This window comes from Squalius cephalus, assembly GCF_949319135.1.
Source record: "Squalius cephalus genome assembly, chromosome: 1".
NCBI classification, from domain to species: domain Eukaryota; kingdom Metazoa; phylum Chordata; class Actinopteri; order Cypriniformes; family Leuciscidae; genus Squalius; species Squalius cephalus.
Window position 1 is genome coordinate 30,512,658 of NC_137122.1, and position 21,853 is coordinate 30,534,510.

The 21,853-nt window shown below is 39.5% G+C and overlaps 1 protein-coding gene across 1 annotated transcript in view; it reads right to left on the bottom strand.

Annotated features, from left to right (window-relative positions):
* Positions 1-21,638, bottom strand: part of LOC307166194 (uncharacterized protein) — a 34,089-nt gene extending 12,451 nt beyond the window's left edge. The window contains exons 1-11 of the mRNA XM_079884410.1: positions 21,461-21,638; positions 20,739-21,005; positions 20,305-20,634; positions 18,799-19,062; positions 18,365-18,694; positions 17,924-18,154; positions 17,451-17,519; positions 15,397-15,968; positions 14,875-15,156; positions 14,463-14,699; positions 8,854-9,926 (exon numbers count right to left, since the gene is read on the bottom strand). Coding sequence (XP_079740536.1) covers positions 8,854-9,926; positions 14,463-14,699; positions 14,875-15,156; positions 15,397-15,968; positions 17,451-17,519; positions 17,924-18,154; positions 18,365-18,694; positions 18,799-19,062; positions 20,305-20,634; positions 20,739-21,005; positions 21,461-21,521 — 3,716 coding nt within the window. The 5' untranslated portion in view covers positions 21,522-21,638. The remainder of the gene's footprint in view (positions 1-8,853; positions 9,927-14,462; positions 14,700-14,874; positions 15,157-15,396; positions 15,969-17,450; positions 17,520-17,923; positions 18,155-18,364; positions 18,695-18,798; positions 19,063-20,304; positions 20,635-20,738; positions 21,006-21,460) is intronic.
* Positions 21,639-21,853: the final 215 nt, after the last annotated feature.

Below are 21,853 nucleotides of genomic sequence, written 5' to 3' on the forward strand. Positions count from 1 at the left end.
TTAGTCTTCCCCTGTGTGTAAAAATTGGTTTGATCAGCCAATATATAAGTCCTTGTTGTTTCTTGTGTAGGAGGTCAGTTGTATTTTGAGTCTTTTATGTTCAGAGCTCTAGTTACTGTCTGTTTATTTGTTTTGTTTTTGGCCCAAAACTTTATCTTTATTTTGTTGTTATGATTATTGGGAAATTAAAATCCTTACTTTTTGAACTTTCCTTGTGACTCCTCTTGCTTAACTGCTTGGTCCCTGACAGAGACTTATGGAAGACTTTTCCATGTCACTCAAAAATATGATTTTTGGGATTTCCTAAGATAAACACAATGATGTGGGAAGTGGTCTGTAATCTCTTAAATTCATGCACCTGCGTATACTGAAATGCAATACTTAAGCTACTGGAGTTGTAGGTTCACACGGAGTGGGGAAAGAAATATAAAATTAGACTGGAGACATTGATAGAAAAAGCCGGCACTTTAGCCTACTACAAGACAATACAATACACAGAACAATTATTCAGGTGAAGGAGATTCTTGCAAATGACAAAAGGTAAGTAATAAAAGTATAGGTCTTATATTTCTTTTTAATTAGAAATTAGTTTAGAAATAAGTTAGTGTAGTGGATCAAGTTGAGTTTGATAGTCTATGAGTATGTTAATAAAAGGTAATTAATTTATTATAGCCCACTTATTTAGGATTTGCTAATTTAAATGTTAACTCTTTTTTCACAGGTAAGCAAAGTAAAAAAAAAAAAAAAGTAAAAAAAATATCATGACATTGAACACAAAATAAAAACAAAACACAAATGTGGCATAATGAAACAAGTCACCAAACGCAGGTGCTGAGGGGGTGCTAGATCATTGACAGCGGGTGTATATATATATATATATATATATATATATATATATATATATATATATATATATTGATTTCTGTTAATAAACTAGTGTTTATTAACACTAATAAAGTGTCGGCTGCAAAGATGAAGTTAACGATCGCAATCTCCGTGAACCCGCCTATACAGAGAAATGCACATAATGGATTACATAATCAGAGAGTAGCCTATTTCTTTTCGTTTTTAATTATTTTGTTTAAAGACATTTCAAGCTTTATGTATTTGATGTATTTCTCATGTCTGTGAGGCATGTGAGTTTCGGTTAAGTTAGGATGAGATGCGCTCCAGTTAACGTGCAATGTGAAGCTGGGACAGAGATGGGTCTTGTGCATTTTGCCCACTTGGGTCCCACCTAGTACCAAGTGCAATCCTACATGAAATCCATCTGGGCAATTAACATGGGGCCATAAAGAAACCCGCGGACAATCCTATATAAGGCCCATTTTTCCAGCCCATTTAATACCCATATGGGCCCCACATACAAATGTTGGCTGGGTAAGTGACCGTGCCGGCGCCTCCATGCGCTCTCAGAAAACAAAGTACATAATTGTACCTTTAGGGGTACAATGGCTTGTCACTGGGGCTGTACCCTCAAGGGTACAATATTGTACCTTAACCTTTAAAAGAAACGGTACATATGTGATGCGATCTGGGAAAACCCACCACATGGTGAAATTTTACCTATTACAGGTTTTGATATCATATGGAAGCTGGTATCAAGCCCTTTCCAAATCTGTTTTTATTTTTATAATAGCTTGTTGGTAGCAAAAGTTATGTTTATCTGAAGTCGGCCGATCGCTATGATTTTCTGGAACGGAATTTTGAGAAAAACTTTAAAGGGGCTCTAGGTAACTTTTTAACCTTAACTGAACAGCTTCGGAGTCAGTGGAATGGTTAAATTACTTATTTCGGGTTGAATGGTGGTGGTTTCGCACCCCCCTGGTGCCCGAGAGCGGAAAAAACTCACTTGTCTTGCAACTTTGGGACGCGGGTCGGTGTCAGGAAGTATCGCGTGATATCAGGTCTCGCGATGTAACGAATTGCTTGGCGGCACTGCACACGTAATTACACGCCCCCATTCAAGCACCGGCTAGCTAAGCAAAGGGCAACGATAGATTTAGTTATGGCTGAGCCTGTAAAAAGAAGCAGAAAGCTAGGAAATCTTTGTCGGAGGACCAACGAAAGAGGAAACGGGAGACTGACCGAGCAATAAGTCAGACTCGAGTAAAGTTAAATATCGGACCGGCTTTTTCAGAATGGTGAGAACTGAGAGAAACAGAAGCCTGCAAAACGGATGCTGACCTGGCCTTATTGCTGTTGCACTTGTAAGTATCTTTGGAATAAACTGTGTTTAATATTTAAATTTCAAGTAATTGTGACCTCAGGATGTTTGCTATTGTCTGTAAAGTTTTTTTATTATGATCGCTGTCTGTTACGGGCTTACTAGTAACGTTACGCTAGATACTATAACTTTGATGTTAGGCATTGTCATAGCAAACACGTTTGATTTCTGTAGTTGTGTGGCCGTTCCTCTGTCGGTTTTATTTGTGTAACTTACACTTTTATTTTATGTCACTAAGTCAACGCGTCTGATAATAGGCAATAAACATGTTGCACATATCATGATCGAGCTAGAAAAAACGTTCTGATGTTTTCTTAGACAGGCAAAGGTAACCGTCATTCTACTAGATGAACCTTGCTAATATAACTTTAGACAAATATTAGCCTCCGATATATATATATATTATGCTCATGCCCACTCTCCCAAAAACAAACAAACACGAAAGCAGTAGTTCGCCTCGTTCATATCGTTCGTTCCCGGTAAAAATACTAGTATGCATGACAACACAATAAAATAAAAAAAATCGCCATCAGTTGGAAAGAAAATATTGCTTTACTTGCCTCGGTAGACATAACTGGTTTTGAAATAGCCGGTTCCTCTGCTCAGCTAGGTTGACAGCTGATCAGCTGGGTTGCTCGTGGCGAGGGGGGTGGGGTGACAACAGTTCGTTTTTACGACAGAGTGTATGAAAGCATTTACTACCAGACACTAGGGGGAGCTTCGTAGAGAAAAAACACTCAAGAGTTGCCTGGTGTCCTTTTAATTAACTGTCACCGTCGAGACGCGTCCATCTCGCGATTGTTATAAAACTGCGTGACGTTAAAGTTTAAACAGGATTGGCGAACACGCGAAATGCGCACTGTACACATTCACTGCACATGTATGTGCCCAGCTAACACAGTACGTTGTGACGACGTCGTCAGTTAGTCGTCATTTGGTCAGCGTGACATTACTTTATGACAACGTTGTGAGGACGTCGTGGTAAAGTTCCATTTTTTAGAATCTTGGCTAACGTTCCAGAAACGTTGTGGGCACGTCCTCAAAAGACGTCGCTAGTTTATCCCATGGAGAACGTTGTAGAGACGTGGTCAACTGGTCACCAGATAACTTAATAAAATCTTTGATGAATTAAATAAATGTTCCATATAATATCCAAATGGCATAGTATCACTAGGATAATATTTGTAATGCATTTATTTATATAATTGAAATTATCTGGAAAGTTATCTGGAGACCAGTGGACCACGTCTCTACAACGTTCTCCATGGGATAAACCAGCGACGTCTTTTGAGGACGTGCCCACCACGTTTCTGGAACGTTAGCCAAGATTCTAAAAAATGGAACTTTACCACGACGTCCTCACAACGTTGTCATAACGTTGTATATAATTGTTATTATTGCTATTATTATTATTATTATTATTAAGGAGGTTGGGTGTTCGTAAAAACAACAATAAAAAAAAATCTTCAAACTGAACTTCAAACTTGAAGAACTTCAAAATGAGTTTTAAATTCATGAGATTTGTATTTATGTAATGTTACTTCTGTTAATGTTAATTCTAGAATATAATCACATCTTTGTGTAGATAAGAGGTTATGATAGTTTTGTAAAGGCTTTGCTGGCAGTTCAATGGGTGATTGGAAGTTGACTAATTTATTTAAACTGATATTTAACATAAATGTATGTGCTGTTAATCGATGACGTCACTGAATTTTCAGCATCATTACTCCAGTCTTCAGTGACATGATACATCAGAAATCACTAATATGATTGGATGCTCAATACATTTTTCTGATTATTATCTAATATGTTGAAAACAGTTATGCTGTTTCATGTTTTTGTGTACACTACAATTCAAATGTTAGGGGTCAGTAAGATTTTGGAAGACATTAATAGCAAGAATGGATTAAATTGATCAAAAGTGACAGTAAAGACTTTTATAATGTTATAAGATTTAACTTTCAAACTTTTCTTTGAACTTTATATTGATCAAAGAATCCTGAAAAGGGCATCATGGTTTACACAAAAAATCTTAAGCAGCACAACTGTTTTCAACACTGATAATAATCATAAATGTTTCTTGAGCATCAAATCATCATATTAATGATTTCTGAAGGATCATGTGACACTGAAGACTGGAGTAATGATGCTGAAAATTCAGCTTTGATCACAGGTATAAATTAGATTTTAAAATACATTAAAATAGAAAACAGCTATTTTACATTTGAATGATATTCACAATATTACTGTTTTTACTGTATTTTCGAAAAACTGCATTAAAAGCCGTAGATTAGCAACATTAATAAAGTACTCCTCTGTTTTTAGCTACCTTAAGAAGGACGATGAGGTGACAGTGCAGCTCGGGATAAGGAAGAGGAGGAGGAGGAATACGTAAGTTAGACAACAGAGACCATCCTCCTCTCCTTGTCTCAAAAGACCCTGCCCTCCGCTGGTGGGGTAAGAAAGAAACTCTTCCTCTTCTCCCACAGCTCTCCATCATCTCCTTCTGCCTCCTCAACACTGTCTGAAAAAGCGGTTTCCACAGCTGGGACGCAGTCATCATGCTCATTTTCATGAACAAAAAACTCTTTATGTATATTTTGGTGGGTGAAATAATAGGAAAAATGCTAGACATCTATATTGTTCCTTTTACATATCTTTACTCTTTATGAACGATATGTTTTTATTTATTTTTATTTTTTATTTGTCTTCAGAGAAGCTCAAGGACTATAGACTTTGATAATTGTCGCATTGTTCAGGTTTAGCTACTGGTAGTGAAGCAATGAAGCACATCACCACCAGATACCACCTGTAGCAGGTGCCTCATAGGACACTAGAGGAAACAATTGAACCTATTTCTGCAAATAAAATTAATAATAAAGAAAATTTTGAATCTTTTCATTTCTTTTTTTTAAGGTCTTTATTGTTTTTCCGCGAGCAGTTATAGAGAGCAGTATCAATAAGAATAGCAAACACTTTTTTTTCAGTAAAAAGAATAAAACATTTTAATAGTTGGTTACATTATTCATTGATTATGTTTTTTGCTTAATTAATTGATGTTACATTTATGTACTCATTACTTGTTAACATGGTTAAAAAATCGTTAATGTTCAAAATGTATTGGCTTAGTTTGTACAAAGAAACACTGAATAAATGCTGAGTAATAAATTAATGCAGTGTGGTTTTGGGGCATTTTCTATTTAGAATTTAATAGGGGTTTGTATTGGTTTCCATTATCTGTATTGATCCCTAAATGTATTAACAGAAAACTACACAATTCCCTATTAGAATTTATAAGGTTTTACAGAGAATGAAATGTTTGAATTTATCAGTTCAATGTGGATTTCAAGGTTACGATCAAGCACATCTTAATTCCCAGGACTAAAGGTGAGAAGTATATTAAAAATAAATGCGGACGTGGTATTTTGGTCGTTAGGAAGTACCTGCCACGTTCCAGCGACGTACCACTATAACGTCGCCACGACGAATACAGGAATCACAAAGTTACGTTGCTGGAACGTTATGTGGCACGTCGCAACGACTTATATGGTCCTTTAATGTTACGTCCTCGCAACGTGCCAGTTTGGTCATAAAGACGTACTCATCACGTTCTTGCGACGTTCCACTATAACGTCGCCACGACGAATACAGGAATCACAAAGTTACGTTGCTGGAACGTTATGTGGCACGTCGCTACGACGAATATGGTCCGGTCCGGTTACGTCTTCACAACGTAACTGTGTTAGCTGGGTGGTTTATTTTAAAGGTAAACTATCTTTTTAGTGTTAAGAGACGGACAGGTGTATGGGATATACGGCGATTGTTTTGTTTTTTTTCACCTCTGCCGGGCGTTAGAGAAAATGGTCGCATAGAATGCATTAGAGCAGGGATTCCCAAAGTGTGGTACCATTACATTTTTCCTCTCGCGCACCCCCTGGTGGTAGCTCGCGTACCCCTGGGGGTGCGCGAGAGGAAAAATGTAATGGCGGTCTGTTTTTTTAAGTGGGATTTTTCCATACAATAAAAAACATGAACAGTAAACATTTCCTTTGTAAATTCCTTTTCCTTTTATTTTAAATAAAATAACTATAATTTATTAGTTTTTGATAAAACAAATACATATGAAATGCACAACGACACACCTAAAGTCGCTCACACATGAGACGCGCGGAACTCTCCGCGCACATACTCATATGAGACGCGCGCGCGCACACACACAAACTCTCCACGCACATACTTATATGAAACGCGAGCACACACACACAAACTCTCCGCGCACGAGACGCGAGCACACACACACACACACACACACACACACACACAAAATAGCCTACCATAAAGATGTGGAAAAGTCGATCAAAAGTGTGGCTACATTTCTCCAGGCTCGATGCCAACAACGCGCGATGCAGTATTTGCGGTAAAATAATTGCTGCAAAGACCGGTACCACGACAAATATGATGAAGACCTTGACAGTGCACGGAGTAAACATAAGAGCAGAAAGTTGCTCCGTCTTCGACTGGTAAATGAAGAGATACCTTGTTGATCACTCTGACAGTGTTTTGCAATAATGATGACCTACTGAATGTACACTACCGTTCAAAAATTTGTTGGTTAGTCTGAATTTTTTTTTCAGTAAGGATGCATTAAAGTGATCAAAAGTGACCTTAAAACATGTCACATGTGTAATGTTACAAGATATTTCGTTTTTAAATAAATGCTGTTCTTTTAAACATTTTATACATCAAAGAATCATGAAAAAAATTATAGTTTCCAAAATGCAAACTGTTTTCATATTTCTGAAGGGTCATGTGACACTGAAGTAATGATTTTGAAAATTCATCTTTGACATCACATGAATAAATTACATTTTGAAACATATTCAAATAAGATTTTAATACTCTTTTTAATACTCTTTTAACTCTACTTTAAAATTTCACAATATTACAAGTTTTACTGTATTTTTGATCAAACAAATTCAGCTTTGGTGAGCTCTTTTATATAAAAAAATATTGTTTAAAATATTGTTGTTTATTTTATGTTTGAGCATATGCTCTTTGTTAATTATGTTGTGTGTAGGCTAATTTTATTGTCGCACTTGAAAAGTATCAGATTGATCCTCGTTTTTATTTATTTTATCTATTTCGGAGCCTATTCTCTTTAATGTTGTGGATCGTTTGTAACTTCATTGCAATTTAATTCAATGTACTGTCGTTCTAATTTCCATAACCGTTGTGTTATGATGATGATGCTAGCTCCACGGTCATTTACGGTCATTTAATATTGCTGCAATGTTTCTTTTACGCGGCTGAAAATAACCGTGCTTTCTGTTAATGAGCCTGTGTCTGTCACTCGTCCTCTTAAAAGTGGAAGCTTGTGCGTAGCTTTGTTGCATTATATTGAAGCTTTGTTGATGTTGTTATTGTCATGTGTGTTCTGGTTATTTGCGCATGATTAAACATGAGTCTTTATATGGCGATAAAACAAAGCTTTGTTGCGTTATTTTTTTGAAGTGGGGATTGGGGGTGCGCCAACCCAGTTGGGACATAGAAGGGGGTGCGCAGGAAAAAAAGTTTGGGAACCGCTGCATTAGAGAAAAAGAGTATTTTCAGCTTGACACTATAAATCGCTGTTTTTCTGCACTAAACAAGGGAATTTTGCCAAGATATTTTCAGAGATAAGAGAAAAGATGTTATAGAATAATAATTTAATGGAAAAAAAAAATTGACAAAAAAAACTGACATTCAAACTATTTTGTAATTTACTGAAAATGGCCCAGCGCGACATCCGACGGGTTTTCCCAGATCGCATCACATATATGTACCTTTTAATGCTTTTTGACCCTCAAAAAGTACATATATGTACCTTGAGGTCCAATAATATGGGGTATGTGAGTGCAGATTGTACCTTGGGGGACAGAAATGGACTCCTACTGTATCCCTATTTCTGACAGTGTTCATGATTATATTGCCTGCTATATTTGCTTCTTATTTATTAAATCTATGCAACTGGTTGATGAAATTGATTAAAATTAAGATACAATTTATACAAAATGAAATTCACTTTAAAGAAAGGCTTCCTACAAAACAAAACTTAATGAAGTGGTGGTGGTCTCCCGATATATTGCGCATCCAATCTTACTCATGCTGTTCACTTTTCATTATCAACATAGATAGGGAAAAAATAACATTATAATATTGTAACAAATATGAAACTAAATGCGCTTATTTAATGGCTACAACACGTATAGTAGGTCTAAAGACTCTCTATTTGATTCTCTATCACATTCAATTAATTCTGAATTTTGCACACATAAATTCAAACTAAGGCATTTATTTGTGCATAGTAAAGCATATCTGCAATATTTATCAAGTTCACGGATAATTGTGCCTGCATTTATAAATCATTATGATACTAAGGTCTGTTGTATAGGGCTAGATGTTGATATCCCTCAATAAATACTTGGGGCACCGATCGTGGGATGGTCAAATGAGTGAGGGCACCCTTTGGGTTATCAAGTGGGCGCCCTCCTTCTTCGGTGTTTCGCTGATAGACCCACGACACCTCCAGAGGGTTCAGCAGTGAATCCCAGCATCCCAGGTTCACTCCCTAGGTGCCATCTACTCACTTGAAGGCCCAGACGGAGTCCTTTCTCTTCATCCACAGCCACTGGCTCCCCTTTTCAGCGGCCCTGGAGAGGTCTTTGACTGCATGTCGATGGGCCTTCCCTCGCACTCCCATCTCCCTGAGTAGCCTGGATGTTGAGGTGGCTATGAACCCTCTGCAACCTACTTCCACTGGGCGTATGTTCGCTTTCCAGCCTTGTTGTTGGGCATCGGCTGCAAGTTCAGCGTACCTCAGCCTTTTCCGTTCGTAGGCCTCCTCCACTGCACCTTCCCAGGGCACGGTGAGCTCGATAATGCAAACAAGCTTGAGTGAGGCTGACCATAGAACAAGGTCTGGTCGCTGGTTTGTAGCTGTGATCTCAGCTGGGAAGACAAGTTTCTTGTCCAAGTCTGCCAGCAGCTTCCAGTCCCGTGCTCTGCCCAGCTGGCCAGTGTCTGGTCTTGTGGTGGTGAGGCTGGCTTGACCCTCGCCTTCCCAAACAAATGGTGTCGGCTGCCACCGGGAGGACGGGAGAGGAAGGGCATTCACACTTGTCCGTCGACTTTCTAGCACTGCTGCAAGACTCTTTAACACCTGGTTGTGCCGCCAGGTATAACGGCCTTGGGTGAGGCTGGTCTTGCATCCCACTAAGATGTGCTTCAGTGTTGCTGGACTTGGGCATAGACGGCACGTGGGGTCTTCGATATACCACTGGCTAAGGTTTACGGGGGACATCGTAGGCAGCCCTGATGGTAAAACTTGCCCTGAATGCCTAAATCTCCCACAACTCATTCCAGAAGATCTTCCTCTTCTCCACTCCTTTCCATGCCATCCACTGTCCTTGCTTTGCCTGTGCCACAGCTTGGGCGCACCTTCCTGCTTCCTCCTCCCGACGTACCTCCTGGACCACCAGCTTACGTCTCTGAGATGTAGAGGCCTTGCTCCATGCTGGTGTACTGGCCCCAAGGCCAAGACCACTCCTCCCCTTCTGCGCTCAGCCCACGATGTCCTTGTGTCTGAGTGCTGCCTTTGCCTGCTCAGTAGCAGCCAATGGGGTCCACTTCCTCCCGGTGGCCAGTATGGGGGCAGCTTGGGCTACGAATGGATCACACGAATCCAGCAGCATTATCTCCAGTCTGACTTTGGCGCACTTGTACTCTTCTGTCAGACTGGAAATGGGCAAGTGTAACATCCCTTTGCCGTAGAGCCCAATTCCTTATATATGAGCTGACCAGTCTCTCCAGCTTCTCAACCTTTGAGAGCGGGACTTCATAGAGCAGGGCTGTTCAATTAGCTTCATTCGAGTGCCGGATTATTAAATCGAAAAGTTGAGGAGGGCCGGTGGGTTTAGCTGATTTATTGAAACATTATTTATTACTTATTGAAACATAACCGTATTAATAAAAAAGCTAAAGTAAACCTAAAAAAGTATTGTATTTACTTGGAAATGTGGTACCCAACAGTATGCACATTTATAAGACCATAATAAATAACTTATTTACAGTTGTGTACAAATATATAAATTATACATGCTCATAGCTATTGGTAAGAATGATTTTATTCATAATTATTATAGGCTTAAATTAAAAATTCTGACAGTAAGACTTGGTAAACACAGGTAAAACCATGCATGGCTACTCATTCACTACCACTACAGAGAAATGGTAAAAACTATACACACAACGAATTATAAATTCCTCTACCCACCTAATAAATCTAATGCAATATCATTTACTATTAGGGTTGGGCAGGGACGGACTGGGGCTAAAAAACAGCCCTGGACTTTCTCCCAAATAGGCCAATCATCCGGCCATTTGCCTCTAGCCGTGTGCGACAGACACTTGCCAGGATGTCCTGATACTATGCCACAATACTGTAGCCTATCAGACAAGGTATTCTCAGCAAGTAACATCTCAAAACAATGATGATAATTGGGGTTGTGTTTATTAATGAAGCCTCAGCCTTCAAATAAAAACAAAAAATATACAATGCCATAAAATACAAATAATGAAATGTCACTGGCTATAGAAAAATTAATCCGTGCAAGTTAATACACAGAAAAAAATTGTTTGCCGTCGTAATCTTTAATCAAAGTCTGAAAAGTTACTTCCGGTCTGGAATGGCGTTCCTTCTCTGATGATGTAGGTTTGACGGCTTGGGTTGGGAAACGCTTAACCACTCCCCTCAAACCGTTAGTCTGCTATGAGCAGAGATGGAGAGGAGGAGCGCTAGAGTAAAACCACGCCCTCTGTTCAATATTCCTTTTCACTGGGAAATACGTCACAACACTGGAGAAAAGTCGTTTGCAACTTCCGGTTCACGCGGACTTTAATATAACAGCATTTTTAATATGAATATATGCAGGCACATTTCTGCCAAAAAAGTTTGTTTTACTACAGTTTTACTACAGTTAATTCATAAGTTGTGGAGTGAAATGTCTTCTGACTGGTTTGTTCTTGGAACAATGTTTCACCTGTTTTTTGCGTCAATATGAATATCAGCGCTGTTTCATGTCAAGTCAAGTCATCTTCATTTATTTAGCGCTTTTAACAAGATTGTTTCAAAGCAGCTTTACAGAGATAAGCGTATAATTTAAGGTAACAGATTGTTTTGGCTTTATAGCGGTTCTTTAATAAAGTTATTTTCCAGCTAAAGTTAGTTTTGATTGATTCGCTTCCGTCGCAATGATCATTTGTTATTAAAATTAGGGGCCGCTAAGATGACACCATTCTCTCTACACAGACTTTAAACGTGAACCTGTGATAAACGCTGATGGCGTTCACATGCGCATTAAGAATTGGTTCTATAGTTATGTGCGTTTGAATATATGTGCGCAGGTTTGTAATTCCCTACAAACCAAGCCTAAACAAAGTACTGGTCTTTCCTTATAAATTTTGATACAGAATTTTATTTTATTTTGTCACTTCGGGGTAGGTACGCGAAGCGAATTTTCCCGACAACGCTTTATCTGTAGAGTGGTTCATCTGGCTTTTAACAAGCTTAAATCACAATGTCATCTGTGGGTTTATAATAGAGATAGAGAATTTCTGCACTGAACTGAAATGCTTCTCAGTGGATAGTGCAGCTCTGTGTAATAATGTTCGCGTGATCGAGATCAGCCCGCACAGCTGCTTTGGCCGCGATCGCTGTTTTTTGGGCCTAGCTCATAATGCTCTGCTGCTCAGATCAAACAAGTTTTGTTACGCTTTTTGAGCGTTTGCCATATGATGTTTCTCATACTCAACGCAAATGACAGCGTATAATTAAAGAGAGTTGGGTAATTTTGTAGAGCAAAATGTTTAATTGCAAATGTTTAGTTGCACCGGCACGAAAAAAGGCCGCAAAATTACACTATTTAGTCGAGGTCTGGAGCCCCGATTTACAGTGGATCGCTATTGGCAAGTTGGGGCTATTTATAGAATGTGTTTAGCGGGCAACTCACAGGCATCACATCGGAGACCACTGCTATATAGCCTACTATAACTTAACTATCCAAATATAATGTAAGCAAATTTAAAAGTGCAGTATAGGTAGCCTAAGCCTTACAAAACTAACTTTCTGTCAGTGGCTAGTAGGCCAACTCTTTTTCGTCAGTTGTTTTTTTTTACACGTAGCATATAAGTGATCGTATTAGTACCCCTGCTGTTGGCTGTTCATATTGCTTTATTACACTTTTTTTGTGCCGACGGCCCTCGGTTGGACGGCCGTTCTGGACTTTTCCAAAACGCACAGATTGTCAGTCCATCCCTGGTGTGAAACTGCGACCCTGCCCAAGCTCTAATTGCTGCTAATTCAGTTTTCAAAGCAGTTTTCTTGTGATATAAAAATAATATCAAACAAAACAACAAAATATCTTGTGCAGAGCTGAAATGGCTTTCACAGTCTTTGTGTTCCGCTTATAGGAAGTGGCACTACTGAACTTGTGCTCAGCTCACTGTAACGACTGAGACAAATCAGACACAAGTATTTGTTATAGTTTAACAAATAATATTTAAAACTCACACCGGGATCTGTGGTCCCATCCCCCCAACAAGGGCAAGAAGGTCTTAGTTACCATGACCACAATCAGATAGGTTGGTTTTATTGCTGGTAAAAATGTGGTCACATGGTCAAGACAGAGAAGACAGAAACAGACTTTTAAACAGACTTTGCTGCATTAATCTGATCTATAAATGAAGATGCATCCCAGAAAATTGTGTGAATGATTTACTGTCTTGTGTAGTGTTTTTAATTCTATTTTTTTTTTTGATGCTGTGTAACAACTTCAATTTTCAACAACTTAAAGAATTGTCCACTGCAAAGACCATGCAAGTATCAATTTAATGAGGTGCTCTGAAAATGATAAGCTGATGGTTCTTTTCATAGTTAAATGGATCTTTTTCATAGTTCTATTTCCTGCTTCCTTTTCCATTCTCTCACTCACCATTTTACCTATGCATGTATGTCTGTGATTTAGTTAATAAAACTTGTGCACAATACGTATTTGGTTCTGATTCTCTGCTTGCAACAAAGTTTACTTTACAATTTAGATTCTGACTACAGGCTCTTAGTAGTACTGTACAGTAAGAAAGACATTTCCCTTACCCGGAAATTAATCTTTTTTAGAATTAAAAAAACAATTAACGCCGAGTGTTCACACCGAGTGTGAACAGGTGGGTTGATTTTAATATCAAATTTTACTACATTAAGTTAATTATATGAACTGATCCAAATGTTCATAATCAATATAACCAGTTATTATTGATTATTAATATTTAATAGAGCTAATTCGTTACATCACATTCACAGAGTACAGAAGAAATTTAAAAGATGACCTGAGCAATGAATGATTAATACTCAATACCTTTAATTGAGGCATTACAAGATGACAAACAATCAAATATACTAGAATACTGCTGTTAGAAAACAATAATGTCAAAAACATAACATTTTATCATTTACTTGATGTCATTGTCATGGGATGTGGAGGTAGAACCCAAAAGCAGACGAGGTGCAGACACTCAAGGTTTATTTATACACAAAAACAGAAAACAAAACCCACGGGGGGGGTAAAACAAGACAGGATGAACTATTAAGACAGAAAACACTAGACTAACACTCAGACGATAAACTTAGACAATAAAGACAGGATCAAATACTTCTAACAAGACAAGACTTTCTTCAGGTAACTCACGGAGGGTATCAGACAAGGATAGACAATGTACCGACACAGGACAGCAAACACAAGGGGATTAAATAGGGATCAAACTAATCAGGAACACAGGTGAAAGCAACAATCTAATAATTACAAGAAGAGATAACAAGGGGGCGGGGTAAGGTGACAAGACAACGCAAGCACACAGCCCAAACAAACGGCCATGTGCTTACACACAAAACATGGGTCTGTCATGATCCTGCCTCAAGACAAGAGAAATCTAGGACATGAAGGCAGAATCATGACAGAACCCTCCCCCCCAAGGAGCGGCTTCCAGACGCTCCCTAGAGGGAACATGAAACACGGGACAAGACCGACTGAGACATGGACACAAACCAACAATACATGACAAAAACTAACAAAGGCAGACAAGAAAACACGACAACAGGGTTAGGATGAAACAAAAACAATAAACACGGGAGGGGGGGAGGGGGTACAACAAAGTTCATGGGGGGCAGTCCAGGGTGAATAGGTGGGACTGTGGTCTTGGGTGGACAGGATGATGGCTGAGGGCCAGGGGTCCGGGCAGACTTGGATGGGGACACACGAGGAACAGTCTTGGGGGAAACAGTCCGGGGTGAAGTGGTGACAGAGGGAACAGCTACAGCCGGCAGCGGAGCGAAGATAATGGGTGAGGCAGGTGGTAAGGGAGTGGAGAAAGATGTAGACTGAAGCTGGGACAGGGCTGGACACAATATTAGGGACAGGGCTGGACACAACTGCTGGGACAGGACTGGACACAGACATCCTCCAGTCAACTGGGACAGGACTGGACACATTAGCTGGGACAGGACTGGACACATTAGCTGGGACAGGACTGGAAGTTGCGGGCTCTGGGACAGCGTTCACTGCTGCAGCGGGCTCTGGGAAAGCGTTCACTGCTGCAGCGGGCTCTGGGAAAGCGTTCACTGCTGCAGCGGGCTCTGGGACAGCGCTTACTGTAGCTGACTCTGGGATGACGCTCTCGGTAGCCGGCTTAGCAACTGCGCGCTCTGTGGCTGGATTAGGAACAGCGCACTGAGTGGCTGGCTTCAGATCAACACTGGCTGCAGCTGACTCAGGAACCGTATCTCTTGCAGCTGTGGATTCAGGACTAGAGGACTTGACAGGACTGACAGGGACATCAAGGATCTTGACAAGACGTGACAGATAGTTAGATAAGGTCTTTGCCGCGACAACAACAGGTAAGTCTTGATGGGCTGAAACGGCTTGAAGAACTGCTTCAGCAGCTGAATCGGCCGCAGCTTTCTACTCAGCACTCACGGCAGTGGGCTGAAGAACAGCGCTTGCAGTGGCGGGCTCTGGAACAGCGCTTGCAGTAGCGGGCTCTGGAACAGCGCTTGCAGTGGCGGGCTCTGGAACAGCGCTTGCAGTAGCGGGCTCTGGAACAGCGCCTGGGACAGCTAGAGATGAAGAGCGAGAGGCTCCCTTTCTCCTCTTCTTTCTCCTTGAACGCGAAGCCGAATCTGTAGCTGGACTAGCGACCAGTTGGAGATGATCACCAAGGGCAACAACGGCCAGGACACGACCCTCCGGGACTACAGGTAGCGAGGCAGGTGTAGACAAGATGGAGCCCCGCATCTCCCTTCGAGATAAACAGTCCACCAAGTCAGTAAACGGCCGGTCTACCAACTGCTCTCGTTCAGCAAGAGGCGGAGGAGTGTTGAGACCCGCTATGAAGTAGCGGTTGAGAAGGGTGTCAGGGAGGAAGAGTCGCTTCTCATGAGCGACCCGAGCGTACTGTCTTATGGACCTCTCTCCCTGAGGCGGAATCGGCAGCTTACCGATCCTGACATCTGAACACGTCTTGTGCCACCACTCCTTTAAAAGTTCCGCTTGGGACTCAACGGGCGAGGACCTTCTGTCTGCTGGGTTCGATGCTGGTCGGTACATTCTGTCATGGGATGTGGAGGTAGAACCCAAAAGCAGACGAGGTGCAGACACTCAAGGTTTATTTATACACAAAAACAGAAAACAAAACCCACAAGGGGGTAAAACAAGACAGGATGAACTATTAAGACAGAAAACACTAGACTAACACTCAGACGATAAACTTAGACAATAAAGACAGGATCAAATACTTCTAACAAGACAAGACTTTCTTCAGGTAACTCACGGAGGGTATCAGACAAGGATAGACAATGTACCGACACAGGACAGCAAACACAAGGGGATTAAATAGGGATCAAACTAATCAGGAACACAGGTGAAAGCAACGATCTAATAATTACAAGAAGAGATAACAAGGGGGCGGGGTAAGGTGACAAGACAACGCAAGCACACAGCCCAAACAAACGGCCATGTGCTTACACACAAAACATGGGTCTGTCATGATCCTGCCTCAAGACAAGAGAAATCTAGGACATGAAGGCAGAATCATGACAGTCATGTACATCAGTGGTTCCCAGTTGTTGTTTTTCCTTTTCCAGATTTCCAGATCCAGATTTTACACTAGACATCAACACATATAAAAGTAACATATTGTTTATTAATACAAATGACAGACTGACAGGAAAACAGTTCTAAACTTCACAGTGAACAGTTAAAGAACCTATGATATACATACATTTAAACCTAAAATCTAAATATTACTTTAAAAAAAGTTATTAAATGTTATGTGTCACATGTATTTTTACAGATATATGGTATCAAAAATGAAAACAAATGATATATGTGACCCTGGATCACAAAACCAGTCATGTCGCACGGGTGTATTTGTGGCAATAGCCAACAATACATTTTATGGGTCAAAATGATCGATTTTTCTTTTATGCCAAAAATCATTAGGATGTTAAGTAAAGATCATGTTCCATGAAGATATTTTGTAAATTTCCCACCTTAAATATATAAAAAAAATATTTTTGTGAGTGAATGCAGCACAATCGCGAACATAAATGGACAACTTTAAAGATTTTTCTGCTCACTCAGATTCCAGATTTTCAAATAGTTGTATCTCGGCCAAATATTGTCCTATCCTAACAAACCATACATCAATCTAAAGATTATGTATTCAGCTTTCAGATAATGTATAAATCTCAATTTAAAAAAAGATTACCTATAAGACTGGTTTTGTGGTCCAGGGTCACATATTAACATACAAAACATTGGGTTAAGTCAATGATATTTACCATATTTTTTTTATGTGGTGAGATTTCAAAGTGGTAACTTATTTTGTCCAATAATTTCAAAAAATAAATCTAAAAAAAATCCAAGTAAACATTAAAGAAAATTTACTTTTCAGTGACAGATGTTAATATTCATGCTAACATTTAAAGGCAGGGATTTTATTTATGAATAAAATGGATGTGTAATAGCAGTTTCCCTGATCATGCATCAAGTCATTAAATGCATACATTTACAAGTCAACAGCATTTTTAGTCTCATTTTGGAGAAAAAAAAAAAAATTCTGCAGCTATTTCTCTCTTATGTGACAATTATTGATGCAACCAGGAGCTGGGAGAAGATAAGAACATTCCAGAATGTGGGACGACTTCCTGTGAACTAGGAGCTGTGTGAATGATGGTACAAACAGAAACACACTCACAATGTTTTCAAAGCTCAATCCCTGTCTACGGTTACAGAAGAGAGAAGAGCAGTGCTGGAGCTGCTGAAGAAACTCCCGACCCGACATCCAGGAAGAGTTTTTGTCATATATCAGCACAAAGGACTCAAGTAAGTCATCAGAGATTTCACAAATGTGCCCTCAGATTCCTTCCTCATTTTCAATGAGAGCAAAAGGACTGAGCTAAATACATAAAAAGAAATTCAATGCAAAATGTCTTAATGAACATTTATAAATCCTATTCAAATATAAGCAAAAAATAATTACTGTAAATTATACATTTTATCGAACAGACAGTGGATATGCAGTTCATTTTTCTTTTCATTTATAACCCACCTGTAGATTTGAGGATGAACACTTTGCAGTCACTTCCCTGAGAGTTTGTGGCGATGCACGTGTAGTTTCCTGAGCTGAGCGTGGAGGACAGAACTGGGGAGCTGATCGTCTCTTTCAGATGTTCTGAGTGCCATGAGTACGTAGGAGCCGGGTTTGCCTTCACTGTACAGTTTAGTGTCACCTCTTTGGTTTTACTGATGGTCTCTGCTGAACTGGAGTGTTTTGGTCTATCTGAGGAGGAAAGAGGGACATATTTTCACAACTGAAACATATGTTAATTCATAATATGCAATATTTATCAAATGATCTCAGTTAATATGCAAAACTCTGCATATGATGAAATATGACAGTTGCACATCCTTTATGCTAGAAGACCCTTCAGAAAGTATAAACTGAATTAAATTTAATCAAATTTGAAAGCGTAGGAATAAAAAAACCTACAGTAAACTTCAACATTGAGTGTTTTTGATGGGGTTGTTGGAGGAGGTTGAGGTCCTTCTTCTCCCAGTTCCAGCTCTGCTTCACACCAGTACTGAGCTCCATCATCAGCTCTGTCTGGACGGATCAGGAGTTTAGATGTTTTATTGACTGGAGTCTTGATGGTGTCAGTGAAGATGGTTTGATCCACCAGAGTCTGTCCTTTGTACCAGTTGACAGTGAGACTCTGAACAGGAGCCACATTGAGAACGTCACACTGGAGCTCATACTGGTTTCCCTCCATCATTGGTCCGGTGGGATTCACAGTGCTGATGGACACACTGTCTGGAGTCTCTGTGGAGGAAGATTTACACACTGATATCTGCAGTCATCAATGTACATAAATTAGACATTTCTGAGAAAGAAAATGTAACAATATCAATAACAGAGAAACTCACTGTAAATAGTTACTGGGAGATTCACTGCACACTGTGTCTTATTATAGTATATGAAGCAGGATGGCTCTATGCCCCATTCTCTCAGTTCTGACACTCTCCATGTGGTCAGACTGTCTCTGGTCATGGGCACTGCTCCCTCACTGGCTTCCCATCCCAACCCATTATGCTGGACAGCAGTGCTGCAGTCGGCTGAGACAGAACCGCCGTACCTCACAACAACTCTCTGTGGGTTGAGCTGAACAGGACATTCATCATCATGTGAACCTGTTAAACACATTGAGAAGGATGTGATTTAAAACTAGTGAAGATTCAGCACAGAATAGCATCACTAAAGTATTGGATTACAAGCAGACACAGGAATAACTTTCTAAGAGTCATTAAGACCTGCAAACTGAACACTGGTCCACGATAGACCTCTAGAGTTTTGTATTTTATAGAGTTGGGACCATGACATCTTAATAGCTAGTAAAAAATGTAATGGGTTTCTGTAAAAGCCCATCTATTGTCATATGCAACAAAAAAGCTTTACTAATACAGTAGAAAGACAACTTTTGGCACGGCTAGAACAAACTCAAACATGTCAACTGAACAGAAATTAATTTACCACTCCAAACTGTGTTAATTTAGCCCACAATAAAGTAAAAGCTAAACTTTAAAACATATTTAATCTCATTCCAGATGCATCGGAATAATAAAAGACAGAATTAAGTCAACATACAAACCTGTGAAACTCAAAAGCTGTAAAACTGCCAAGAGATAAAAAAGTCCAAAGAAATGTTGAAGCATATTGAAAAACAATTGATCAGAAAATACTGTAAAGAAGACCCAACTTTATCACTGTAACTCAGAGTGCAAGCCTGTGACTGAAGCTGTAGCTCGAGCAACGCAATAGTGAAACAAAAAAATAACTAACCCCACCCATAAACTATTTTGAGAGGAAATTTCACTGGGTTGAACTCAGGAACATTAAGTAATAATGGATGACTGCAAAACATACTCAGAAACAAAATGAAATCTAGAAATAACCTGAATTTTTGAAATGATAGTATTACCCTAACCAGACAACCAGGGAATCTGTAGATGAGACACTGATATAGCTCACGGTATTTGTGGTTCATAATTTGAGGCCATCACAGAACTTTTACATAAATAAATAAATAAATAGATAGATTGATCAATCAATCAATCAATCAAATCAAATCAAATCAAATCAAATCAAATCAAATCAAATCTTAAGTTTCTCTTAGAGAAAAGTTTCCAAGGGGTCCTTGGCCTGAAAAGTGTTTTGGTTTATCTGAGGAGGAAAGAGGAACATATTTTCACAACTGAAACATATATATGTTAATTCATAATGCAATATTTATCAAATGATCTCAGTTAATATGCAAAACTCTGCATATGATGAAATATGACAGTTGCACATCCTTCATGCTAGAAGACCCTTCAGAAAGTATAAACTGAATTAAATTTAATCAAATTTGCAAGCTTAGCAATAAGTAAACCTACAGTAAACTTCAACACTGAGTGTTTCTGATGGGGCTGTTGGAGGAGGTCGAGGTCCTTCTTCTCCCAGTTCCAGCTTTGCTTCACACCAGTACTGAGCTCCATCATCAGCTCTGTCTGGACGGATCAGGAGTTTAGATGTTTTATTGACTGGAGTCTTGATGGTGTCAGTGAAGATGGTTTGATCCACCAGAGTCTGTCCTTTGTACCAGTTGACAGTGAGATGCTGAACAGGAGCCACATTGAGAACGTCACACTGGAGCTCATACTGGTTTCCCTCCATCATTGGTCCGGTGTGATTCACAGTGCTGATGGACACACTGTCTGGAGTCTCTGTGGAGGAAGATTTACACACTGATATCTGCAGTCATCAATGTACATGCATTAGACATTTCTGAGAATGAAAATATAACAATATCAGTAACAGAGAAACTCACTGTAAATAGTCACTGGGAGATTCTCTGTACACTGTGTCTTTTTATAGGTTATGAAGCAGGATGGCTCTATGCCCCATTCTCTCAGTTCTGACACTCTCCATGTGATCAGACTGTCTCTGGTAAAGGGCACTGCTCCCTCACTGGCTTCCCATCCCATCCCATTATGCTGGTCAGAAGTGCTGCAGTTAACTGAGACAGAACCGCCGTACCTCACAACAACTCTCTGTGGGTTGAGCTGAACAGGACATTCATCATCAGCATGTGAACCTGTTAAACACATTGAGAAGGATGTGATTTAAAACTGGTGAAGATTCAGCACAGAATAGCATCACTAAAGTATTGGATTACAAGCAGACACAGGAATAACTTTCTAAGAGTCATTAAGACCTGCAAACTGAACACTGGCCCACGATAGGCCTCTAGAGTTTTGTATTTTATAGAGTTGGGACCATGACATCTTAATAGCTAAAAAATGTAATGGGTTTCTGTAAAAGCCCATCTATTGTCATATGCAACAAAAAAGCTTTACTAATACAGTAGAAAGACAACTTTTGGCACGGCTAGAACAAACTCAAACATGTCAACTGAACAGAAATGAATTTACCACTCCAAACTTTGTTAATTTAGCCTACAATAAAGTAAAAGCTAAACTTTAAAACATATTTAATCTCATTCCAGATGCATCGGAATAATACAAGAAAGAATTAAGTCAACATACAAACCTGTGAAACTCAAAAGCTGTAAAACTGCCAAGAGACAAAGTCCAAAGAAATGTTGAAGCATATTGAAAAACAATTGATCAGAAAATACTGTAAATAAGACCCAACTTTATCACTGTAACTCAGAGTGCAAGCCTGTGACTGAAGCTGTAGCTCGAGCAACGCAACACTGAAACAAAAAAATAACTATCCCCACCCATAAACTATTTTGAGAGGAAATTCCACTGGGTTGACCTCTTGAATATTACGTAATAATGGATGACTGCAAAACATACTCAGAAACAAAATGAAATCTAGAAATAACGTGAATTCTTGCAATGATAGTATTACCCTAACCAGACAACCAGGGAATCTGTAGATGAGACACTGATATAGCTCACGGTATTTTTGGTTCAT